This window comes from Thamnophis sirtalis, unplaced genomic scaffold (assembly GCF_051295495.1).
Source record: "Thamnophis sirtalis isolate CommonGarterSnake01/CBP01778 unplaced genomic scaffold, rThaSir2_p1.2 scaffold_7, whole genome shotgun sequence".
Classification (NCBI taxonomy): domain Eukaryota; kingdom Metazoa; phylum Chordata; class Lepidosauria; order Squamata; family Natricidae; genus Thamnophis; species Thamnophis sirtalis.
Genome location: NW_028261387.1, coordinates 59,891,576 through 59,919,339, shown reverse-complemented (window position 1 = coordinate 59,919,339; position 27,764 = coordinate 59,891,576). Strand labels below are relative to the sequence as shown.

General features: G+C 35.4%; 1 protein-coding gene across 3 annotated transcripts in view; it reads left to right on the top strand.

Moving 5' to 3' along the window:
* Nucleotides 1–27,764, top strand: part of SYT6 (synaptotagmin 6) — a 150,578-nt gene that overhangs the window by 119,356 nt on the left and 3,458 nt on the right. For 2 of the 3 annotated variants that reach the window (XR_001312796.2, XR_015697339.1), the window contains exons 4-8: nucleotides 3,405–3,525; nucleotides 8,788–8,959; nucleotides 10,467–10,617; nucleotides 16,921–17,019; nucleotides 22,950–23,712. Coding sequence is in view for 1 of the 3 variants with exons in the window: in XM_014054063.2 (XP_013909538.1) it covers nucleotides 3,405–3,525; nucleotides 8,788–8,959; nucleotides 10,467–10,617; nucleotides 16,921–17,019; nucleotides 22,950–23,021 (615 nt within the window). In the remaining 2 variants the exon portion in view is untranslated. Of the gene's footprint in view, nucleotides 1–3,404; nucleotides 3,526–8,787; nucleotides 8,960–10,466; nucleotides 10,618–16,920; nucleotides 17,020–22,949; nucleotides 25,712–27,764 lie in introns of those variants that run through there. The other variant, XM_014054063.2, reaches the window with a different exon arrangement.

The following is a 27,764-nucleotide window of genomic DNA, read 5'->3' as shown; positions in this document are numbered from 1 at the left end:
GGGCATGGCCTGCACATGACACATCCCGTTTGACACCCTTGTGTGAAGTACAACTTTCTGCCAATTATACTGTATAACCATTTGACTCGAAATGAAGAGCAACATGAAGTGATTTCTGTCCCCAGAAATCTGTATATACAAAGCTTGTGTAAAACCACTTTTGAAGTAACAATATTTGGTAGCTGCTAATCAGCAAATGAAAGCCTAAAGAACTTTCTAGGCAATGCAGGATTTTAGATATGCATTATGAATTTACTGATTAAAAACTGGTTTTAATCTCATGGGTGGAAAATATCCTGTTATTAATTGCTCCAGCTGTATATCAAGAATTGGAGAGCACTGGGATTTATGATGCTCCAGCTTTACTCTAATAAGCCTTTTCCTAAAAGATCATCTTGAGAATCAGCCATGACTGATCACCTCATCTTTGCGTGCTGTGTTTGTGGGGGATTATATATTTTCAGTTGAATTAATGATTTTCTATGATATAATCAATATTTATTCTAAATTCTAAGAGCAAAATTCAAGTTAATGAGCTCATGACACATCCCAAGGATATATTTCCCCCTCTTCCATTGCATCTTACCTTTGATGTTTTAATACTGTAAAGAAAAAAACATTGCTTATTAATTCAATGTCACAGGAACATATTGCAATCCAAATGTGAATATACTGTAAATAAAGGATTTGATGCAATGCACATACATTTTATACAAGTGCAAATGTTATCATGCTGGACAACTGAAATCCTTGCTAGATAAGAGTTGGTGCTGTCATTAGAAAATGAAAAAAGTAAAGTATTTTTATGAAATTTCTCTGTGACCCTTGATAAATCTTATTTGTGAAGCAATCAATGTGAGATATTGGTAGTAAAATAAATGCATTTATCAAGTTAACACTTAATCTGGTAGCAATCAACAGGCCTCTGTCCTGTCACATTTTTAAGTTATGTGTAGAGATGCTTCATATCTCAGCAAGGTTACAGGGCGCCACCTAGGGTTATGCAAAAGACCTTGGTTTTTTCCGCTCTCGAGACTTAGATTTACATTTTAAGGATTAATATGAACACAATAGATAGTTATAGTGTAATGCCTTATCTTGAGAAAAGGTTTGATGAGATCATGAAAAGTTTGAAGAAACAAATTGTGTTGCCAAGTGTCAGATTCTGGCCACTTACCAGGCAGTGGGTTCTGATCTAAAAGCATTGGGAGATTGGGAGCCTCTCAGCACAGGCTTGGGTGCTCAGCAGTAATTTGCACGCAGAGCCTTGGAGTATCTCCATTGCTTGAAATCTCTTTACTCACTGGTGTGTTGATGTTCTCTGGATCCTCAAAGGACCAGTTGCCTGGCACCTAGTATTGGCCGACACTTGGCAAAACAGAAATATATTATAATAGGTCTTTTGAGTGTTTCTATGTTATAGCATTATTACCTTAAATAATTTTATTTGACCAAAAGAAAAGCAACCTCTTAAAATTAAGAGGGGAGTTTTACAAGAAATCACAGGAAAAACAATTCAAATGACCCTGGAAAGCTTGTCAGTCCATGGAAAGCTTGTTCAGTCAGGTCACAACACAATTTACCAATTTTAAACTTGTCAGTATTTTCTAAAAGGTTTTCTCCCCAAAAGTCATGTTGGCTAGTAAGTGTTGACCCTGAAGCACATTAATTAACCCTGCTTAGTTTAAACCTCATTTCAGCAGACATTTTCTACTGTTCCATTGCTAGAAAATGAAGAGATAAAATAAGACATTTGTGGAGGCCAAAACACCTGTAAAGGTCTTTGTTGCCGTGGAGGCAGGTCTAGTAGAGGCTTGACAGGTTAATAGGTGAGCAAGAAGAAGACAAGGGAGACTGTCCATTGCTGATTGCAAAATACACATGGTACACCCTCTAATCATGCACTGCATTGAGTTTCCTTTAAAACAAGCAAAGATAAGCAAGCAAAATGGGGTGCTTATTATCTCAGGTCTATGTTTTCTATAGTTCATATGTTTCTTGAATTACCCCGTTGACCTGGAACTTGAACTGTCTGATATATAGCAGGATTTCCACCTAGAGCTCCTTAAACTTCTTTCATTTGTTATCTAAACTCATATGAGAATTGTTTTGCTTTCATGTTTAACAAGAGTAAAAACTGCTGTACAACCAACTGCTGTTTGTTTGCTCAACAATAAATCCCATCAAATTCAGTGAAATATACTCCCATGTGCCTGTCTTTCAGCCTAAGGTTCTGGAGCTAAGTCTTCATGTAGCTGAGACTCAGAATAAGTCTCATTAAATGCAGTGGAACAGACTCCTGAACAAAAATATAGTACATAGTGCTGCTAACCTACAGCTAAATATTCAGTTCCTTATTGCCTTCCCCAAATATTAATGTTCTATTACTTTAAAGCAACAAATAGCACAGAAACTTCTGATTTCTAACTCTGCAGCTCCTTATATCAGTGATGAAATTCAAATCTCTTTACTACCGGTTCTGTGGGCATGGCTTGGTGGGCATGGCAGGGAAAGGATACTGCAAAATCTTCCCACTCTGGGGCTAGCCAGACATGGTATTTGCCAGTTCTCCAAACTACTCAAAATTTTCACTATCAGTTCTCCAGAACTTGTCAGAACCTACTAAATTTCACCCCTACCTTATATTCTCATTTGATAAATCTCCTGAACATTGTGAGCTGTATCTTATAGGGCTATACACAATCTTCTGCTTCTGCATTCTTCTCAGTGCATGGCATGAGGATCAAATTTTGTTCTCTCTAGTTTCCCAGTTAACAGCCTATTCCTGTTTTCCCAATTATTTAAGATCATGCTTTTTCATGCTTTCATTAGCTTCTGGCTACATTTCCAGGTAGCATCACAGGGTCAGACAGCTCTGAAGGCTGCAAGTTTCATATATTGAATATTTATATACCATATGTAAGCTGATTTTCTTTTATCTGGCACTCTTACAATCCTATCCTTATTATCCATAATTTATCTCATTTTACAAATAGCAGATCAACGGTCTCAAAGGCCAGCTTTCCCGATTCACCTGATGAATCAATGATTCAGTTTTGATATGACTCCAAAAATCTATACTTTAATGAAACCAAATTCCAATGTGTATGAATTTAGGAGGCTCGCTATCATAGAAGGACTTCTGCAAGGTGATCTGAATAGTGCAGAAATCTGCTACACATTTACATATATATTTTCTGATAGCTAGTTATCACATCATCTTTGTTTATCAGCATATGCAACATTTTCAAAGGTTACTAAATAACAAAGTGTTGCCTCGAGAAGGTAGGGGGTAAAGAAAACCAAGGAGCTGTAAAAAATGTAGGTAAGGTAAAAAAAAATTGCAAGTGAAAATAAATTCTTTTATTTTTTTCTGACACTTTATGTTCTCTCTTTTATTAAAGGAAAGTGTGGATCTGGGAGAGATCATGTTTTCCCTTTGTTACCTGCCAACTGCAGGTCGCCTCACTCTAACAGTCATTAAATGCAGGAATCTCAAAGCAATGGATATAACTGGATACTCAGGTAGGTGTTTTTCTGAAATCAAGTCGTATTTGATTTCTGCAATGTTTCTGTGACACCATTACTCCTTTAAAAGTCAAGGGAATTTCCTATACATGATTAAATGGATTTATTTTTTTGATTCTGATTAAGTTATTTATGAGTTAATATAAATAATTTCCAGAAACATGCAGAAAATAGTATAAACAGGCTCTCTGTTTGATTGGAGATCAAGTGTTTTCCATGAAAGTCTGAAATTGTCATAAGATCTATGCAATTTAGCAGGACTTAATTCCTTTTTTATTTTCTTTTTTTTCATATTAAAGTAGAATGTTAGATAGATGATAGATAGCTAGATAAATGATAGATAGATAGATAAATGATAGATAGATAGATAGATAGATAGATAGATAGATAGACAGACAGACAGACAGACAGACAGACAGACAGAAATTTCTAGTTTGACTAACTTCTCTTTAAGTCTTTCCTTAGGGGGGAAAAAAGACCTGATCTAAGATTGCGGGGGAGTGGGGTGACTAAAATAAACCTTTTGCCCTGGCTGAATATTAAAACAATCTTGCTACTACAAAATCTTATAGGGTCTTTGCCTTACCATATTTTAGCATGTCTTTATCTTTCCTGGAAGATAGCTCTTCATCTCGGAGGGAGAGTCTATCCCTGTCATTTGGGAACAACTGGAACTATAGGCCATGTGTTACTAATTTTATGAAGAAATTTCTCATACACATCATACACATGGCAGATATATGGCTCACACATACACACCTATTAAACCGATACGCTTAGGACTCAAATTTGCCTAATGTTTGTTATATGTAACACACCACTTCTTTGCTTTCCCACTAAGGTGCATGGCCAACTGAAAAAGGTATTGGTTTGGTCTCATTTTCTGTTAGCCTTTCAAGGTAGTTCAGACAAGAAGCACAATTCTTACAATAATACTATCTTGCAAGAAAAGAAAGAATTCGTCCCCTCCCCTCATTTTAGTTTTCTGAAAACTGGGGAGAGTCCTTTCTGTGACACTTCCCATGCGACCTCTCCTTCTGTGGGCTGAGGTTTCTTTTTACTTGCCTATTTTCCAGTCTGTGGTTCTTCCTTCTGTTTCCTAAGAACATTTCCATATGTCATTATAGTTTTAGATTACATTTAGCAATCATTATTAGACTGTTCCATAAATTTTCAAACAGATTTCTCTTCTCAATCATACAAGTGAGAGAGAGGTTGAGAGATTTGGGCCAAAAGAACTGCAAAGCCAGGTTTCAATTAGGCAGAGAAAATGCATGGGCATGATGAATTGTGGTAGTGTTCTCTCTCTTGTTTTAAAGCAGGCCTAGCATTCCTGACGGGATAACAGAAGGGACATGGTGGCTCAGTGGCTAAGACGCTGAACTTGTCAATCAGAAGTTCATCATCTCAGTTGTTCTAATCCCTAGTGCCATGTAATGGAGTGAGCTCCCATTACTTGTCCCAGCTTCTGCCAACTTAGCAGTTTGAAAGCACATAAAAAATGCAAATAGAAAAATTGGAACAACTTTGGAGTTGCCCCTTTGGCATTTAGTCATGCTGGCCACATGACTACGGAGACATCTTCAGACAGCACTGGCTCTTTGGCTTAGAAATGGAGATGAGCACCACCCCCTAGAGTCGGAAACGACTAGCATGCATGGGCAGGGGAATCTTTACCTTTATCTTAGCAATCCTGATATAGTTTCACCACTTCTCAAAAAAGTGGATACAGAGAATTTTTGATACAGTAGGTCCAAAGTCTCTCTGACTTGCATAATACACTTTTGTTTTAGCTGAAAGCCTGATAGCAAAGAAGCAATGACTGGTTAATGGTTTCAAACTGTGAACAACTTATATTATCCTGTGGACCCTACAGTTTTATAGAGTCCGTGGAGTGTGCAATTATGTCCTTATTTTTAAAATATTTTTTTCTGTTCTTTGCTGAAACAATTTCTTTAAACAATGGAATACTACAGTAGAAGATCTGGTCTGTAAATATACCCCATGAATTACAGGGAAAATGATATAATTTAATTTCCTTTGAAAAATTCCATCTGTATATACCTGATTCAATTTCATAACCATTTTTAATGGCTTCAGCTTCCAGATGTCAGTGTTTGCATTTTTCTGACAAATATATAATCTATGATTGCCACAACCATGAAGTTCTTTGAGCAGACAGATATTTCTTCTCAGCTGGCATTTTATACATTAGAATCACCGAGAATTGATGTCTCAAAGTGAGAAAACTGTTTGCTAGTTCTGCAGAGGCATACCTTATTTATTTATTCATTTGCTGATTTAAAACATTTCTAGGACCACTCACCTTATACTAAAGATTGGTAGCTCCCAATAACAGGCAAATCTGAAATGCTTTTTGAAAATCTAGGAAAGGAGAGTTTGCCAATTTCCCATAAGGTGGGGCTGCCACAGAAAAGCACAGAATTCATACAATGGCAGAGTTTAGGGAAGGGAGCTAAAATGGGTAGAGATGTCCTTAGAGAAAAATATTTCCTCTTATAACCTGGCTCAGTGTCATATGGGGCTTTAAAACTAACAACCAGCACCTTGAATTGCATCTGGAAGGAAACCAGAAGATATCTCTACATGGGGCTGCCCCTGAAAAGTGTTCGGAGACTACAGCTAGTCCAGAATGCAGCCGCGCAAGCGATATTGGGTGTACCAAGGTACACCCACATCACACCTATCCTCCTGGCTTCCTATTGGTCTCCGGGCGCAATTCAAGGTGCTGGTCATTACCTTTAAAGCCCTATATGACCTAGGACATGGATATCTGCGAGACCGTCTTCTGCCACATACTTCCCAATGACTGATAAGATCGCACAGGGTGGGCCTTTTCCGGATGCCATCAGCCAGACAATGTCGGCTGACAACCACCCGGGGGAGGGCCTTCACTGGAGCCGCTCCAACCCTCTGGAATAAACTGCCCCCAGAGATCCGGACTCTATCCACTCTCATGGCCTTCCGAAAGGCTATTAAGACCTGGCTATTCCGGCAGGCCCCGGGCTGTTGAGCTCATGATTGAGTTCCAGCGCCGATTAGACTGGGTGTATGTTGTGGTCTTTTTTAATCTATGTTTCTGTGTTTTTAACTTTTTTATTTTTTAAATGCATTGTTGTAAGCTTCCCGGAGTCCTTCGGGATTGGGAGGCCTATAAATTTATTAAACATCATCAAACATCAAACTTCATAATGCAGTTTCACATAACAAGGTGTAACATGGGTAAACTTAGGAGGACCCACCATTGCCCATGCTACCACATTCTGGACTAGTGAAAGCTTTCAGGTATCTTCCACCACAGACCCATGAGAAGCATATTGCAGTAATCTAAACAGGAAGTGACCAAGGCATGACTGACTGTGAGCAAGGTCTCCCTGTCCAGGAAATTATTATAGTTATTGGGACTGGCAAATCTACAGCAATTTTCTCTTGCATTCCTATTGCAATGACTATTTATTTATTTATTGTTGGTTGGTTGGTTGGTTTATCACATTTATATGGCCACTCATCTCACACAAAATGATTCCATTTGGCATACAACAATTAAATAAAACAATTAAAAATGAAAACAATTATTAAAAATAGTCAATATTAAAAATGCAATCTATCAAGTATAAGAGAGAGTAAATTAAACAGAATGATAGAGCCATATTAGAATATCTTTGGTCCCTCGAAGTCCAGATGACAAAACCAGTTCTTGAGGGGCATAGGGAACATTAACAGGGATGAATTCAGAAAGAATTTACTAGTCAGTTTAGTAAGCTCTTGTTGCCTTTTTTCTCTTTTCTTCTTTGCTTCTTTCCCCTGCTGAAAAATAAAACATTTAAATTACTTTTCATGAAAACAGTTCATTGACATATAGCTTTATAACAAAAGAGATGTTGAAAATATGCACACAGCAAAGGAGCTAAGGAATGCCTATAAATCAAAGATGTTGATATCCTTGTATAGAAGTACTGCATATAGTGTGAAGATGAGCAAAACATAAATAAGTACACGGAAAAGAAGGCTCTTTTGGACCTGGATTTATGGTCACAAAGTCACTCCTTCTAAATAAGGAGTGGGGTATACTTAAAAACACATGGTATCTAGCCTGGTGTTCAGCCCATTTAAATTCTACTAGAAAAAATAATGTCGGTTAATTTTTCCTATTTTCTCAAATACTTTAAGTATACATTTTCCACTGGATTTTTTTTAAGTGGAGAACTGGGATTACATTTTAAAGCTGATAATTCAAGATTTCCCTCTCCCATAGATTGAAGCCAATAGTTGTGACTGAGCTACAGTACACTCTTAATGAATTTTAAAAATCTAGCTAAGAAAACATTTCCAAGTGAAAATTGCAAGCAGAACCAGAACCACATTCTTGAAGTGCTTGATGCTGTTATCCAAGATCCAACTAATATTTGGCTCTGCTTTCTCTTTAGAACAATGTTCATTCCTTTCAACAATCAGCTAGCATGCCATGATCAGTAAGCTTACCCATTTTTCAGAGAAACGTTTTCAGGAATTTTCTCTCATTTTTTAAATTTTCTTTTAAATTGTCATTTTGACATAATTCTTATACACAATTCTTTTTCATTTTAATATTTGAAAGATTAAAAAAGAATCCTAATTTATGAAAAGAGGTCCATATTGTCAAGCTTTAATTTCTGATCATTTTTCGCCTCTGAGCTTGTGGATCTGAAAGATCAGCAGTTCGGCAGTTGGAATCCCTAGCGCCGTGTAACAGATTAAGCTGCCATTACTTGCCCCAGCTTTTGCCAACCTAGCAGTTCAAAAGCATGTAAAAATGCAAGTAGAAAAATAGAAACCACCTTTGGTGTGAAGGTAACAGCGTTCCGTGCACCTTTGGTGTTTAGTGATGTCAGCCACATGATCACCTAGATGTCTTCGGACAGCGCTGGCTCTTTGACTTTGAAACAGAGATGAGCACCATCCCCTAGAGTCAGGAATAACTAGCACATATGAGGGAACCTTTTTGTATGCCCCTGGATGGCACCTCGATAATCTTAACTCGTTTCCAGAGTGTTACCAAAAAAGGTGAAATGAATGTGCTGATGAAATTATACAGTTTTGAGTTTGACTTAGAGGAGCAGGCTGAAAGTGAAAGTTTGCCACCATAATTCTGCTTTCCTATGTTTATCATCCAATTTTAGGTATGTTGCAGAGAACTCCCTTAATTATTGGGAGACTAGAAAGTGTTCTATAATCTTTTTGCTTTTCCCTGTTCACCAGATCCATACGTCAAAGTATCTTTGCTCTGTGATGGAAGGAGACTGAAAAAGAAGAAAACCACTATAAAAAGAAATACACTTAATCCTACCTATAATGAGGCAATAATTTTTGATATCCCTCCTGAGAACATGGATCAAGTCAGTCTGCTTATATCAGTTATGGATTATGATCGGTAAGTGAGCGTTTTTGCAATCTCCAAATCCCATCTGAATCATTTCCCCCCTTCACATTTCATGGTATGATTCATTTAATTACATGTACTTTGTACTCAGAAAAATTGTATACTGTATATTCTTGTTTCTGTGTTATTGAGCAGGTGAACATAGTTCTGGGTTTCCATTCTTTTTGATAAGAACATGTTTAGTTTTCTCCATAGAGATAAATTATATTGATCACCAGAACAAAATTGTAATTCTGCCATAATTCTTAGTTATAGAGAAGGCCTTTCAAAATTCACATGCAGGTAAATCTCAGAAAAAAGATATATTCCACCTAGAATTTCTACTTATAAAAACAGTCCAACAGTTGATTGCAAGTAGAATAAAGTCACTGTACCTGTTTCACCTAAGGTTTTGACTTCGGGGGTGGCATGTTGGAATTCTTTTTGTTACATTTTTTAAAATTTGTCAGAGTTAATGCCTTCTACGGAATTTCTAATCCTTAGAAAAAATTGGACACCCATTTCCATTTGGATTCTGAATCTCAGTTTAATAAAATAGAATCTTCAACAGCATGTGCTAATAGCGAGGAAGAGGATTCAGAAACTGATTCTTTATGAGAGACTTGGAATCTTTGTTTTACAACTGAATATATAATTGTTGGAATATGACTACTACACTACTGCTTATTTGTCTAACATGATTCCACGGCTTTCTGATAAGTCAACAAGATTTGAATTGTAGAAATCTAGGCAACCACTACAATATTGAACATATTCTTGCTTTATTTGTTGTCCATATTTTTATAACACAGATTTTATAGCTCTATACACAAACCTTGTCTAGCTTCTCCTTATTATTTTTGAACTGAGGTCCATAGTTCATTCTTTTTGTAACAAGAAAGACTGAGAACAAAGACTGGCTTATACTTCTATGGCTTTTAGAGAGGAAGAGGTCAAGGATCTGGTCTAGAATTAATGCTGAACAATCATGGATAAAGCTTCCCTTATTTGTTTAATATTCAGTTTTCTTGTTTAGTGTAGCATCTAAATCAGATTACGGTAATCTGTGATAAGATATCATTTTTCTTGAGTTTCTCTGTCTCACTTAGCTGCTACTTGAAGAGAGAAACTTATGGACATGAAGAAAATCAACTGGTATGGATTCTTTTAGAAAGGATATGTTTGGGGATATTAATACACTGAATGCCTTTTATGCAGAGATTTAAAATACACATTTTTTGCTAGTTGTACTTGGGAAATATATGAAGAAATGTTAAGATAGAAGATCAACAGTGGAAAAAGTTACACCACCTACTCACCAAATATATTGAGCCAAGAAAGAGAAATAAAGCAATAATAAAAACGTGGAAGAACCAGAAAGACTAATCCTACTGAATAAAAGAAATTCCATAGGGTAATTCACTCATGGACAATCAAGAAGTAGAAGGAATCAGGGTTAATGAGCCAAAAGAGAATAAAAGTATTAAAAACATATCCTACATGTGATTATTGCTTTCAGGGTTGGCCACAATGAAATTATTGGGGTTTGTCGTGTGGCAAACAATGCTGAGGGACTAGGCAGAGACCATTGGAATGAAATGTTGGCTTATCCACGTAAACCAATTGCACATTGGCATCCACTCGTAGAAGTGAAGAAATCCTTTAAGGAGGTACGTACAGATTTATAATTTTTTTCAATACATGTACAATAGATACTCTAGAAGCAGAGAAACAATCTGGAAACTGCAACTAAAGCCTTTATTAATGAAATAATTGTGGTTCAAGCCATAAGACAAGAATACCACAAATGTTATATGGTTTGGTGGGAAATTTATAGAAGCAAAAAGAACTCTTGGGCAGTTCTTGCTATGTTTGAGGTCTATTGCATTTAAGCAAAAATTTGACTGCAGATGGTTTTTTTTTTCCTAAATAAACTATTGCAAACAGAAACAGTGGCATGATGAGTAATCCAGCTGCAATTAATACTTAAAGATTGTTTTGTCACAAATGGATATGACATGCTAAAGCCCATAGGATAAACTAAAAAGAAGATGTGGAAGTTCATTGCAATGAGTCATTTGATAACAGAAAAAGCCACTAAAGTAGAAAATATATTTTGCAGATATATAAAAGATATACAGTGCAATATTTAATGGCAGAGCTTTAATGATTATTTTTCAATGCAGTAAAATCTTGATTTTACAGTCCCTGCAGACAGAATGACTATTTAATCCAAATTTCATTCACATCAATTTCTGTCATCATGTCCATCAATTTATAATATTAATCCATTAAATGGGTGTGAAATCTAAACTGTAAAAACTAAAACATTTAGAATGTCTGCTAAGGTTCTTTTCTTTTTATACCCAACAAAACATATTTTGAGGAAAAGAACTTCTAGACGGAATTAGCCATATGAGTCTTGATTGAATTAGGATTAGGATTTAGGTAATCCTAAATTTAGTTTGAGAAGGTTCAAGAACTTCAGGGAAGAAATTGCTTGCCAATTCATCAACAGTTGGTTTAAACAACCTATTCAAAGCAGGAAGAACTTTATTTAAAACTGTCCTGGTCAGACAATCAACAACCTTATGAAATTATTAAGCCATTTTATTACCTTAAAAAAATTATACCTTAAAAAACTTTGAACATACAGTATCTGCTGTATGTTCATTTTCCAATAACATCTCGCTCAAAACAGTTTCTCATAAGAAAGAATTTTTTAAAAAATATGTCTCAATATAACATCATACTAAATATATAGCATATCAGCAATACAGAATTAAACATTTAATAAACATAAGTGCAGTTAAAACACATATTGTTTACTCCAATATAATAGCTTAATATTAAATATAAAAAATAAACAGCCTTAAGTTACAAAGCAAACTGATTTGCATGGTAATGTAGTAAGTGGAGATCGTCCTTTGGTTGCTTACAAAAGAAGCTTAGTCCTTGGAAGTTATCTCAGTTTATATAAATCATCTTAAAATTCAGGAAACAAACTGGGAGGCCTTTCCCATCACTCCCCCACCCTCCAGTTGCCCATCTCTTCCTGTCATCTGTGAATCTGAGGCTGTTGAAGTTCCAACAGGGATAAGAAACCGTTGTACTTCTAAAATAAGCACTTCAAATGCATGTATGTGTTGTATCCCACCGTTATATTAGACACCCCCCCACCCACCCAAATGTTGTTCTTTTCTTTTAGAAGTAGATCAAGCAAGGCAAAAAGAATTGATGCGGATATTTTCTAAAGGAGGGGTTGGAATCTCCACTGAAGCAGAAACTCATTTAAACAAGATCTAGCTTGCTCATTAAATCGAATACATAAATAGTTGAATTACCTTGCTGCCCCAGGGAACCAAAGATATTTTCCAGATGCAAATTAAAAAAACAACAACTTGGCTTCCATGGGCCATGGGCTTTCTTTTATTGAAGTCCAGCTCTGCAGACTAGAAGCAACATTTCTAAAATTGCAGCTGCTGTTCATTGCAATTTCCAGAACAATATACTATAGCCATTTGCTATTAAAAAAATTCCCTTCCTCCTTCTGTTCACCTTCTACTATATAGTTTCCTAAAAGTATATTTGTAATCCAACACATCCAAAGAATCCCAAACTGAAGATTAGGGCAGACTGGAGAATTAAATTTAGAGGTCAGAGAAGGAGTTGAATAAGTGTTTCTTTTTCAATTAAACTGTGTTGTCTGGGTATAAATAGTTTTAGGAAATAATAATCAAAATATTTACACATTATAGTATTTTTTTAATCAGCGAAGAGATCCCAAGAAATGAAATGTGATTAAGGAGTTGAATAAGTGTTTCTGATTAGATTAGAAAAAGCGGTTCCTTTGATTTTTTTTCTTTTTTCTTCCTTACTTTATTAGTTTGTGTTAGCTTTTACCTTCATATTTTAATTTTTTAATTATATGTATCTGTATATGCATATGTACATTTATGTAGTATATATAAAAATTATCAATCAGAATAAAGCTGAAAGGGACCTTGGAGGTCTACTAGTTCAACCCCATGCTCAAGCAAGAGAGCCTATTCAGACTGGTGGTTTGTCCAGTCTTTTCTTTAAAACCTCCAGTGATGAAGCACCTACACCTTCTGAAGGCAAGCTGTTCCACAGGCTAACTGTACTCACTCTTAGGAAATTTCTCCTTAATTCCAGAGGTTGCTTCTTTCCTTGATCAGTTTACATCCATTGTTTCTTGCCTTGGTACTTTGGAAAATAGCTCAGTTCTTTTCTTTGTGGCAGTCCCTCAAATACTGGAATACTGCTATCATGTCACCCCTAGCCCTTCTTTTCTCTAGACTGGCCATACCCAATTCCTGCAACCATTCTTCATTTGTTTTTGTCTCCAGGTCTTTAATCATCTTAATTACTCTTCTTTGCATTTTTTCCAAGTCTCAATATCATTTTTTTAATGTAGTGACCAAAACTGAATGCAATATTCCAGGTGTGATCTTACTAAGGATTTATAAAATCCTTCACATGATTTTGATTCTATGCCTCTGTTTATACAACCAAGAATTGTATTAGTTGCTGGCTTATGTTTAAGTGATCATCCACTAAGTCTCCAAGGTCCGTCTCACAATCACTGTTTTGTAGTCAGGTTTCACCTAATCTGTACTTGTAACTTTGGTTTGTCCTGCTTCAGTGTAAAACCTTGCTTTTCTCCACATTAAATTTCATGTTGTTGGATAGGGTCCACTGTTCAAGTCTTTCAAGATCTTTTGGATCCCAAGCTTGTCTTCTGGGGTATTGGGTATTCCTGTCATCTGTAAATTTGATGAGGCCCCCTTCTATTCCCTCATCTAATTATTTTATGAAGATATTGAAGAATACTGGGTCTAAAACAGAACCTTGGGGTACCCCACTGCTTACTTCCCTCCAAGTAGAAGTAGTACCATTAGGACTACTCATTGAGTATGGTTTGTCAGCCAGTCACAAATCCATCTGGTGGTGATGCTATCTATCTCACATTTTTCTAGTTTACCAAGAAATAAGTTGTGTTCTACTTTGTGGAGTGCCTTGCTGAAGTTTAAGTATACTATGTTGACAGCATTAAGCTGGTCTACTAATTTAGTCACTTTATCAAATAATGAAATAAGATTGGTTTGGATGATCTGTTTTTAACAAACCTGTACTGGCTACTAGTCTCTCATCCATGAGAAACTAAATGTCTTCAGGAAAGGACAAGAAAGTCCAGTTGCCACTTGAAAAAGCACCTTTGGGACAACCATGACCTAGATGACTGAGAATCTCCAAAAGCAAGCTATTCTAACTTCTCTTGGAAGGAATCATATTTTATATTTTTATTCCGTAAACTAAAGGTCAAGCACATTGTATGCAGCTCAATTTCTCCTATGCTTGCTCTAAAGCTTGTGAGGCTCCACTCTGGTTTGGCACCTGAAAAAGGATGCTTCCATCTTTTGGTCTGCAACTAAAATGCTTCCAGTGGCAACATTTTCTCTGGAAAGGGGGTTGGAAGTGGCTACTAGAAGGCTCAGTTCTTTGTCCTTCACCTTCCTCTTACCCCATCAATGATACTGTGGGCTTCAGTTTATATAAAAGCAAATTTCTGTCATGGGGAAAAAATACATAATTGCACCTCTAATATTTTGTATTGAGTACTCATCCAATAAAATGATCGCCCCCACATTATTTAAAGAGGCTCACGAATAATTGTAACCTAAAATTGAATGCTGAAATATAACTTGAAATATCCGTAAGTTGTAATATGATGATACCTGATAACTTCCTGAGCAGCAATATTAAATGCAATGTGCAATATTAAAACAATGTATTCTACATTATATTCATAATATATTTTATGCATACTTAAAGTGTGTTTATCATGTGCCAGGACTAATTGAGGCTCTATTACAAGATGAAAATTCTTTCTTTTACTGTGTTTTTTCAAATAATAATTCTCCCCAAGGGTAACCAAGTTTACTTCTCAAGTAAATATACATAGGATTGCTGCCATATTCAATAAGCTTTGATCTGCTAGCAAAAAGGATGCACATTCTAGTAGTATAAGACATCTGAAAATCATTAACCAGATAAAGTTTTGATCATACCTAAGGACTGGATTCAATATTTGCCTTCATTTTTATGTTTTCCTTTATTCTTTGATCCATTAGAATTTTCCCTGAATGCAAGGGGAAGGACTTTACAAAGTCCTTCTTTACTTCTATAGCACCTTCTATCACCACTTGTAATTTTTAAAGGATTACTCAGTTCTTCACTACAGAATTTGGTACCCATCAAAATCAGAAAGAAATTTGAAAGAATGGAATATTTGATTTAAAGAATCCAAAACCGAATTCTAAACAATAAACTGGTCATATTTTATTTTGAAGAGAAAAAAATAGAAGAGACTCAAGTTCTAGACTATTAAAAAGGATAGTTGTAGGATAGAATTACAGATGTCACATAGCAAATTGTGTCTGGAAATTCTACATTAAAAAAATACAGGACTCTGTTCCCCTCATTGAGATGTAAGCTTTCACGTGTGCTAATTACTATCACAAGACACTACCTTTAGATTCAAGTACAGCATGTACTCCTTTGATCGCCTTCTGCTAAGAAAAATTCTGAGCAATATGCAGGATTGGGAAGCTTTCATGAATAAATAAATGAATAAAAATCCCAAACCGCCAAACCAAACATAACACAATATGCTGTTCCTTTGTGGATGTGAAAAAATATGAACCAGATATAACAACTGAGACCCAGTCTGCAAGCCTTTATGTTGTTGAAAACACCACTTCACATCTGCCAAAAATAAACCTATTTAACACCTGGCAATTTAATGACTATTTACAATGTAACTATTGATGGGATTTATCATAATTTCCAGTAATATGGAAGGAGGACTCTGGAATGTGAACTGAAAATCTTAGTGTTTTTTTTATTTAGGGCTAACAAATTTGAACTGCAAAAATTTGTATGATGACTAGATAACAGGAAAGAAAGTTATACGTTTCTCTTTTCTTTTATACAGTCATGTGGTCCCTTGTATTTTTGCAAAGCAGATCTGACACCCATACTTTTCTTCATGAAATTAGAAATCAATATTAATCTGGTACATGTTGGATTGTTGTTTTGCTTAGCATTCGTCCTGCATGGTTACAGGGTTGGCTTCTTATTGCACTGCTCTCTCCTAGTTCTCCCAGAAAAACTTACCAATGCATAACACAATGCATTGACTTCAATTGGCTTGTCACAGAACCTGATCAAGGTTGAGAGTGAAGGTCACCCAGCTGGTTTCTGTACCTAAGGAGAGTTAGGAAACCCGGCTCTGCTCACTTCTAATCTAGTACCTTAACCCTTACACCATGCTGGCTCTCTGGTACCGTATATATTGGATTAACAGGAGTACATCAAATTACCATAGTAAGAGTTTATTTCTATTATCTCTTTTTTCTTATATTACATATGAACTGTGGCAGAAAGAAAATACTCACAATGTGGCCAGATTGAAATTTCTCATGTATAGTATTTCATATGTTCTCTTATTATTATTATTACTAGTTAGTATTCAAAAAAGATTTTTATACTTGCTTTTGATTAAAGTTTCATGGGTATTTTTTTGATCTTGCAATTGCATAGGATATGATCCAAGAAAAATGGGGAGGGGAGTTAGCATGGGAAAAAGTAACAGCTGGGTTGCAGTGGCCTGACTGTAAATTTCATTAGAATTATGGTAGCAGTCTCTAGTAATCATCCTTCCCTAAGCTGGTACCTTCTGGGGCATTGTTGTTGTAATTCTTGAACTTTCCACTAACATGGCCAAAGGAATTTTAGAAGTTGCACTTCTAACATATTTGCAAGGTACCAGATGAGGAAGTCTATAATGAGTATGATTTAACCCAACCAAACTGAAACAACTCCTAAGTGCTAATCACTTATGCTCTATTGAAATCTGCAAATGACCCTTTATGTATTTCTACCAACAGCAATGTCCAGGGTTGAATGCCCCCAAGGCAGTGATGCCTGTAGCAGAACCGTCCAATCCCCTTTCTACTATGATGCTGCCTTCCTCCAAATATTCCAAGGTATCAGACAAGGGTCATTCTTTACACAGGAGATCTATTTAAAAGTATAATAACAATTTCTAAAAATAATTAAACAAACCCTGATGGCAAAGGGCTAGCAAAGATTTCTGTAGAAAAAGGTTGGCTATATCTGACATTGCCACAGATTAGCATCAATTTAACACTATAAAACATTTACAATTTAATAAGGCAATTTCAAACTTTGACACTGATTTATTTTTCTAAAAAATACATCAAGTACTTAATGAGAAGGTTGGTCTAGAAGACCTCCAAGATCCCTTCCAACTCTGTTATCCTGTTATTCTATTGTGTTATTCTGAGACCAAGTGATAACCCAGGTACTTGATTAAAAGTAATTTCTTTTATGTATTTAAAACAATGAAAACATTTTAAAAAACAAATCATCATACATGGAATCAATCTCAAACTGTTCTAAACAGTTTACAATTACTTCTTAGATTTAAAAAAAATGTTTACTCTATAAGTTGATAGTTTGTATAAGAGAAATTCATTTTATTAACAGCAGATCAATATGAAACTAATTTTGTACGCTGCACAGATTCATCTATTCGTACAGACCATCTCTTCTGTTACCCCTTGCATTATTGAAATGAAAGACATTGAAGGAGAGAAAACTGTATCTCTTTCTAGGGACCTTGTGGTATAGTGACTAGAATGTTGAAGTAGGATTGGGGACAGAGGGCTTGAAATTCCCATTCATTCATGAAGATAATCATGAACATGATTTTATATTGCGGCTTCTCTCTCAGTCTGACTCTCCTCACAGGATACATGTGAAGGTGAAATGCTGAAGGAAAACCAAATTCACCTCTCTTTTTTTGGATGAAAGATAAGATGTACAACATGCAATCATGTTTATATGGCCACAAATCCACTCTAGTACATTCATATTCTACATTTTTCATATAGAATTGTACAAATATATCTCTTATATGCAGGGGTGCCCAATCTCTGGGCCATGGCCCACTACTGGCCGTGACCTATTCACAACTGAGCCATGTGAGTAACATGCAACTCAACTTGTGTGAGTGGCGGGCTGACGCACACATACACATGGGTGCAGACAGCCAAACTTTTAAAGTTAACTGTACATGTATGTATGCGTGCGCCAGCCCCACTGCTTGTGTGAGTTGAGCTGCATGCCAGCCCAATGTTCACACTGCCAGGTTCCCCTTTCCCTCCCTCAGCCAGACTGCCAAGCCACAAAGGTTAGGGACTGCTGTCTTAATAGTCCTTTACATAATTTGTGTGATGATGCAATGACATGTCACTTGTCATCCTTGCCGCTTGCTGATGTCCTGTACACTGTCTCCCCACAGATCTGTAAATAAAACTCTCCCAATGTAATGCATGGTAAATAGTCATTAGCTTTTTCGTTTTTCAAGCTGTCCTGTTCAGCTTGTGTCTAGTTAATAATTGCTATTATTATAATTATTATAATTGTTATATACTACTGAAAGTTGGGTTTATCTGTTTGTACCCTCATGTTAGCCCAAACAATACATTATGCACAACAACTTACTTTTTAATCAAAGTACCTAAAATCTGCTAAAGTAAAGGATGTGTAAAAATCTGGGACCCATTACTCCTGTGGAATTAAAATTACCACAATGTTCAGTCCAGTTTTATTTGCAAAGCTGTGTCTGTCATGTGATCTTGATTTTAGATGCTCCTAACTAGCTTCCCACATGCGAAGTCAATGGGAAAGTTATGACTCCAATGAGTCATAATTAACCAGTTATTATTATATTTATTTGCTGCTGGAGCCTCCAGATTCAGAAGAGTGTACAACTTACAGTTTAGAATAAATATCTAGAGTGGAATAGTTAACATTTTAAAAAATTAATATAGTAAAAGCAAAACACAAATAACATTAAACAAAATATAAATAATTAATATAATAATAACATAAAAATTAACACACAAAAAAATGTAAAACACCAAAGGAAAAATAAATCATATCCAAAATCTCTCCATAAATGCCGTTTAGAAGACTGCCAGTGATGAGAACAGTCTAGAGCAGGGACGTCAAACTTGTGTCGTTACAGTGTCATCACGTGACATATCATGACTTTCCCCCCTTCACTAAAAAAGGGTGTGGCCAATGCATGATGCATCTGGCCTGCGGGCTGCGAATTTGACTCTCCTGGTCTAAAGGGAAGCCCTTCCAAGTGCCATGATTGAAAAGTAATTCTGTTGAGAAACTTGCATACCATTTACTTGAAACTGCTTTATATAACTGCAAAACAGATTGCCAGTAATGTATAATGAACATCCCTGTAAGTATGCTTCTGCCATATGCCATACAATGCTATTTACTTCCACACTTGATCTGACTTTCAGTTTCAACAATGACTTTATGTCTAGGAAATGGAGCCTACTAAATTGTATTATCTAAGAATTAGATAATTGAAAATCAAATTTAGATTTGATATAGGTCAATTTTTTTAAAAAAAATATTGCCACATCAGTATAGTAAAATGAGAAATAACTCAAGGGCAAACATCTTCTGATAAGATAAGGAAACTTGTTGAAGTGCACTGAAATTTCATGATGTATTAAATGATCACAGTTTGCTCTTTAAAAAGTATAATGTTGGTAATCTGTCCCTTTTATAATCTGTACCAACCTGTACCACTTTTAGCACTCTGTATTATGAACCAGCTACACTATTCCAAAATAGTTCCACCACTAAGTTTTAACCAAGTCATGGATAACAATTGCCACATCAAATCAATTTAGGAATAATCATATCTGATGTAGCAGATATATTTGTACAAACGTATCTTGATTATTGCCGCTATTTGAGAATCTAAAATCAGTTGAGAGTCAGGAAGTATTCCATGATTTTGGTTCTGGTCTGTCAGGGAGAACGTAATTCCATTGAAAAGACATGGAATATCAACATAAAACTTTGGGCTTCTATTTACGAAGACCATTTCCATCTTGTCCAGTTTTAATTTCATCTTGTTTACTTTTAGCCTGTTATCAAACTTAGATCATATTTGAAATATTTACTTACTTGAAGTTAAATGGCAAGAATCGGTAAAGATAGTTGCTCTCACTATACTACCAGAAGTTCTACTCAAAGATTCAGATAGCTTCTCCCAGTGGTTTCATATGGATGTTGACCAGCACATGAGGAACATAATGGCTTAATCAGAAAAGATCTATTTGTTACTTCCAGATCAACCGAAGGTTTATTTAATAGTGTCCTTAAAAAGTGGATAAACATTTTTCCCTCAATCAAGCAATTATTTCCCTTAATTATCTGACTGATTTAATTATCCAGGAGGGCAAAGGTTGAGCAGGCATTTCTCCAGGCAATGCTAAAAACATTAGAAGAAGACCTGCTATGTATATACCTTGTATTTCAAGCCATATGAATAAAGGGGTTCTGAGAGTATGGTCCCAATAAATGCAGAAACGCCAGTTTAGAGAATTGACAGAAACTGTGTATGTATGTGTGTAATTTAATTTTCAAATTAATTTTTAATATTAAGTGAAGCCTTTTAATCTTTTTGTAATTATATTATCTCCTATTGTATTACACTGTAAAAACGTACATAAAATTAGTTTTAACACTAATATAGCAATTATTGTCAATGTTTCCACAGATATTTCAATTACATTATAATGCTTTTGTGCAGGAGCAGACTTACTTATTATTCATTCATTATGGATTGAGAAGGAATGGATTGAGGCTCAGAGACTAAGATTTATGATCCAGGTTAAAGTAAAATATGAAACAAAGGTAGCAGCACTTAGGAATTTAGTCATCATTGGGAATGTAATTTCTGAATTATGGTCTCATAGGAATATCTAATCTACAGAATTATGGATAGATTATGGATACCTCAGGTTTTTTTAAGGTAATCAGGCCTACAGGGATAGACCTTTTTAACCCCTATGGTCATCATATTGTATTATTTTCTGATTTGTATTGCTTTGAGGGGTTGTTTTTTAATAATATTGTAGACAAATTGAGGCCTTCCCTGCTTCATTTTAAAAAAAATTCTAAGTCCTTACCAATTTGTCAATTGTTTTTAGCACAAATCTCATCTTTACTCATGCTACATTTTTCTCATTCAACAGCACATTTTTCTGCTAAGTAATCTTAGTTTGCTGATCATTCATCCATCATTTTGCTTACCCTTGCATAGAATTCAGTTTTCCAGCTCCCCCCCTCCTTTGTAATAACTTATTCCTAATATATTTGCAGAGTATTTTGTTGATAAGGTCTCTGTGGGACCTTATTCTGCCTTATTAATATGCATTGATTTCTCTACATTGGCTTTGTTTTGCCCTTTCTTCTAATATTCTGTTATCATTAAAGTCCCCCCTTTCTCTGCTTATGTCCTTTCTGTGCTGCTGTATCGTTGCTCGCTCCTTCAGTTCGTCCTCTTTTTCTCCCACTTTTTTTAGAAGACTTTTAAAAGGTATCTTTGATTTTCTTATTTTTCAGTATGAGGACCTTCTGTTATAGGAAAACCTTCTGTAATTTGAAACTTTTTTGATATATTTCAATTCAACCCTTTGACTATGTTATCTGGGGATTATGAGTGAAGACATCAATGTTTGTAAAGACCACAAAATTGGGAAAGAATAGGGATAAGGTAGGATAGCATAGGATAGGATAGGACAAAAAGACAAAACAAGATAAGATGATACAAGATAGGGCAAGTCAAAGTGAAATGGGATGAGATGAGGGAAGGGGAGAGGAGAGGAATAGAGATAACATTTATTGTCATTTTTTCTGTATACATAATGGCATACTTTAAAATGAAATTCTGATTCTGCTCTCAAAAGAAAAAACACCATGCAGCAAACAATGTCAGCATCCAAAGGATAATAATAATAATAACAGCAGCATCCAAAAGTGCCAAGTAATACAAAATGACACCAAAACTTACATACATAAATACATGCAGAAGAATATAGAAGATTAGAAAGAATATTTAATGTATCCCTTTTTGCATTTAGAGAGGCCACCTTTTTCCATCAACTCTGTCTACACCTTTGTCTTTGTAACAGAAAACCTGTGGATAAGAATTTCTACTGGTTTTTTTCCAAATATAAACATGAAATTTGGGGGGAAAATACATAACAGTAATTACGATTTTGTAAATTGTGTTAGGCATGCTCACTAGCACATTGAAATTTTTACTTGGTTGCTTCAATCCAGTTATCTAGTATAAGCTTTAACTTTCTCAGAGCCTGTATCAATAATTTCCATCCTACGATTCAATGTGGACATCTGTGAATCTTTCCCTCTATCTTTACTAAAGCCTTCTCCAGAGACATCATCTTCTCAATTCCATTTATAGCTTTCAGAAGATGTATTTTTTTAATAATGAAAAGCTGAGCAAGAAACATAATCCCTCTTGGCCTACATCATGTCTTTCCCCCATTTTACACATTCTACTGTAATTTTTAAATTCAGCAAAGTGTAGACATTACTGATTTATTCTCATAGTGCAAAAAAAAAAAAAAAGTAAAAGTAAAAGTAAAAAGAAAAATCCCAGAAATGCTAATCTCCATTTAGGAAAGCAATATATTTTAAATCCAGACTTAATCATCCCTAGCGTAGAACATTTAAACCAGTAGTTCTTTTTTTATTTTCCTCCACTTATTTATTGGTTTCACTATAAGCATGATTAACCTGAATCCAATCCAAACTTCCTCTCAAGTGTGTACACTCCTGCAGGCATATTAATGGAGATTGCCACTAGGTCCATGGAAAGAAATGCATGAATGTAATTGGATCCTCTCTTAAATTTAAACTAATGAGACTACCCACTTATGCAGGGGTTTAATTGGTGTCTAAACACAGATAGAGGAACTAAGTTAGTTTGTGAATTGCTTATGACGTTGTTTAAAAAAATCAGCTGCCTTTTTTCTTTCCACAGTGGCATGGCCGTGCAGCCAGCTTTGATAGTCAAAGTTCCTGCCCCTCTCCCAAACCACCTACAACACCATGATCCATCAAGTGGTGAATATTGGGTCTCAACCGAATTCTTTTTGTTTTGCTCTGATATTTTCTCCATGGGTCTTGAATTCTGATTCAACCTATTGCTGAGTAGCAGAAGAATGGGGATCAGACATTCCTTCTTTCCACCGTGAAAAAAGGCACCAAGCCCTTTTACAGTGATGTTTGTCCTAGTTATTTCTTTCTCTCAAGGTGATGTACTTTGTGTTTTTTCACTTTTTGGATATGGCTGCTAAGAAGAAAAGAAAAGAAAAGAAAAGAAGAAAGAAAAGGCATAGGCTGGAACTCTGGCCTATAAAATAACATGTAAAATAGTTATTTGTGTGTATGTAAAGCGACAAATAATAGAGAGCTGTTGTACTTCTGCACATCAGCATGCAGATTTAAAAGAGACAGCAGAATGAAAAATGAGAAGACCTTGATTAGGCTCCTTGTGACATGTGAACACCCTTTTGTTATTGTGATCAGTGAGACATTACAGCTTTTCTTATTCATGCTGTGATGTTCATGGAATCTGTGAAATACAGCCCAGCCTGTCCTTCTGTATATTTTAAAGAGTTGCTAATTCCTCAGGGAGAAATGATCCATTTTTTTTTGTAGTTGTGTTCTTGAAAGAGCCTTTTGCATGAATTCAGCTGCTTAAGGTCCTGTGAACTCCTGTGGCAGTTCTGCACTGATTACAGGTTTGTGAACTTTTTTTTAAAACTATTTCTCTTTTATATATTGATTTGCCATTTCTCCTCCCCCCCCCTCCGCCTGCCCGCTAAAATTGTTATATTTAGATAGGTCTTTTTTCATTGTGATTTAGTTCAGGTTTTGTCAAGAAGCAAATACACTGAATTAAATTAGTTTGCCAGAATTATTTTAAAAATTAGCTTCTTTAAATTTGGAATCTCAAACAGGGCAAAACGTCTTTTACACTTTTACATTCCTCTGCCCTGCAAAAATGAAAGATTACACATTTACAACGTTTTCACAATAATTATTTCTAATAGAGTTTTGTTTCCTTTTTATTAAATCACAAGGTTGTCACAGGTCATTTATCTTCATCTGATTTTGAGGGTGCTAATAATGGCATGCTGGTGCTGTATGTAATTTTACTCTCATTTGCTCACCATTGCTCAAAATACTTTTCTGTTTTGCTTCTCTTGCCTGTGCTTACAGCCGGTTTTTAATATTTAAATACAGCAATCAAGTTAGCTGCACTAGATTAACATGGGTCTTTCTGGGAATTTATCATTATCTTTTCTCTCCTACTCCTAGAATCATTTTTAAACGTTCTTTTTAATTTCTCCAGGGACATGCAAAAACCCTTGGTCCCTTCATAGCCAAACAGCATGCACATAGTAAACTTTTGCTGCAAATTTTGGCAAGTATTTCCCCCCCAATGCAAATACCAAAAGTCAGTTGATATTAAATCTACTTCAGCTCAAGCCTTGCACTTTCATTATCTTCAACATCCTGGTACCTGCTATGTCTTATGTATCTGCTTCTATGCTGTTGCCGAACAACTGAAAGGTGGCAGTCATAGTGGCCAGGCTGCTGACATGTGGTTACTACAATACCAGCATTATCAATAACCATTTGTAACATTGCTCAGTGATGAAGACTTAATGTTGACACTGCTGAAAGATGAAGCTTGTAAAGTTTTGGCATGAATAGAGCTCTGCTAATCCACCTATGGAACCAATACTTTAAAAAAAAACCATAATATACAAATATCGATGATCTCAGTTTAGAGCATTAACTTTCCAAAGCTTTCATTGCATGAAATCAATTTACTTGTCTTCTGGGGATTAATATTTAAGCACAATGAGCGTTAGGAAAACTTGAATACATCTGGTTTCACTGAACTAAACCAAACTATATTGTATTGTTACCCTTTTCCCATCCTATTAATTTCAGTGGGAACTGAGATGTCTCCAGCTTTCTCTAAATTTTTCTCCACCCAGCAAATATGATCCATGCCTGGAAGCCAAGGTCTAAATAAGGATTATCATTCTGAATCTCATTCTCCAAAGGTCAAATGTTGCTACTAGGATGAGGGTATATACATCTTGTGGCACATACATAATACCTCTTCTCTGTACTGTGCACTGAGAAACAAATTAACAAAGCTTACAGACTTAAAAACACTGGCCAGCTCTTCAGTAGGTAAAGCCAATATCCAGAGGCCATCAGTTTCTGGATCAGAGAAATCAATTACAATGTATAAATGGTTCCTTGTAGTGAGTTTTCATGAGAGTCTTAAAAATGACTTAGTTTACAAAAATACCTCTGCTAAGCTTCTTCCCTTTGGTTTTGTTAGGCTTTTTATCTACTTGACAGGGATATTATTGTGTCTTTCAAGTGATATTTGAAATATTTTGCTTTTAGACTTGCAATATTACTTGTAATGACCGAAATGTTCTCAAATCACTGTACATTAACATTCCACCCATAAACATTCAGTGCTGAGCCCAATTTTTTAACAAACACTTTTAAAATTTAATCATAATCCTTATCCCTGCATTAATGTTCTGACTCACTGATCTGAATACTTTCCAGACTTCTGTAAATAACTTTGTAGGGAAATTTTGTTCCGCTAAAGACCAATTTGTTCTAGCTCTTCACCACACCTTGTGTCTTAATTTCCTCTGTACGTGCCACATGCTACAGGAGCATCAGTCTAATAAAGTGACTTTTTTTTTTTTGAACTCTTGTCTTGCGCATAATTTTGTTGTTTTTTTTCAATTTCTGTTTTGCAACTAGGAAAGGAAACAGCCAGTCAGTTAATAAAACAACATTGTGTCAACTGCAGAAACAAAAAAGCATTGTAACAAGCTGAAAGGTACAGTTTAGTTTCTGTTAGGAAATACATTTTTTTTTGCGATCTTACCTAGCAGATGGTTCTGAAAATAAGATATTTTCAAGTACATAGTGTATTTTATCATTGTTTCCCTCAATTGGGGCCTTTAAAATGGGGTGGTCGTATTCCTAGAAAACATGGTTTCATACACTCTCAGTGTAACAAAGAGAATGGGTTTCAAAGGTCATGAGAATCTAAAACTTAAACTTTTTTAATTTGGCAAGTTAGAAGATTTAAACAGTGTTGAAAATGTAATTTTGATTATGAGCCATCAAATTGATGACAATTGTTAGCACCGATCACACAGATAATATATCCTCAATCTGGCTTTTCAGATATTCCAATGATGGCTGCGTAATAACTGGAATTGAATTGAACCTTGCTTATCCATATTTTCTCTTTCCATTTCCAGCATTATACACTTCTAGAGAGACTAGGATCTTCTTATAATGCACTGAAGATATAGTAATTTAAGCCAAGGGACTTGTATCTCATGTGAAAACTTTGGTTTGATTTATTGTGATCCATTTGTTAGTTTTACTGGGTACCCATGATGATCTTGGGATTCTTTTCCAAGAACAAAGTTCAAAAGTGTTAATACACTTTTTCCTTCAATGCGTTTGATTTTCTTTTAATCAGTTTCTATTTGTCCATTGGCATCCTTCAACATATTAATTCAAGATCTGAATCTCCCTCTGAGTTCAGAATTCTTTTGGAAGACTTTCCTTGTTTTTCTATTTCTATTTCTACTTTTGATGTCTACATATATCACTGTAATACTGTTTCTTGTCTCTTCTAACAGCTTTCTGAAATTCTTTGTTACGTTCCTTCCCAAACTTTTTGTTTTACTGGCTTTGGATTCTTTTTTGTTCTTGGCAGTTTCTACCGTGTTTTCTCTTTTAGTTTTCTTTCTACTTGTTTTTTTGTCTCAAATTCAACCTTGACAATTTCTTTGATTTTCATGCTAGTGTTCTTCTGCTTCCAAATCAGTGAGATATAGGACTATAAAAGCAATTCCTGGTGTTGTCTTTGAAAATTGTGAATACAGTATTTGTTCAAAATGATATTGTGGAAATCGACTGGTAAGGATTTCTGGGGAAGAAATGGCAGACTGGTAGATTGAGTCTTTCAACCTTTTCTAGAGGAAGTAAGGATGTGAGATTACCCACATTGCATTCCATATGTTTGCTCCTCCCCAAGGAAATTGCCCTGCAGTGGTCACCAGAGTGTGGGACAAGTGAGCTGAGGGAATTTGCTGTTCTTTGTCTAGCTGCAGATGGAACCTTCAGAGGACACTAAATTTGCACTTCCTTTGTTAATCATCTTTGGAAATTGCCTATTGACTGTTTTAAAGTGACAAGACTGGAAACACCAGATCACTGTCTTCAATCCTTATCTAAGAAAATGAAACTTTATCCTTATAAACTTTAAGAATTCAAAGTAAACAGCAGGAAAAGGTTTTAACTATGAAAAGTTTCAAACAGATTAGGGGCTCAGAAAATGTTGGGAGATTTGATGTTGAATATTGAAACTTTGAAATTAATTTTAAAGAATAAGTTCTTTTTTATGGGAAAAATTATTTTGATATTAAAGACATAACAATAGGATTCAGAGATTATTGAGGAATTACAGTGAGACTTTAAATCAACAACTTCATCTTATGCATTTTTATGAAGAATCTGTTTCCAGAAGAGCTGCGACATCAGAAGATTTTATTACGGAAAATGTTCTGACATGGGGAAAAATGTGAACAGGAATTTTTCACTAATATACCAAAAAAATAGTGGATGAGGCTATAAAGAGTAAGATGAAAATAAAAATTACAATTCATTTTTATGTAAAAGGAAGGAACATAAAATTGGCTCATTTGATGAGGGTCGAAGTGGA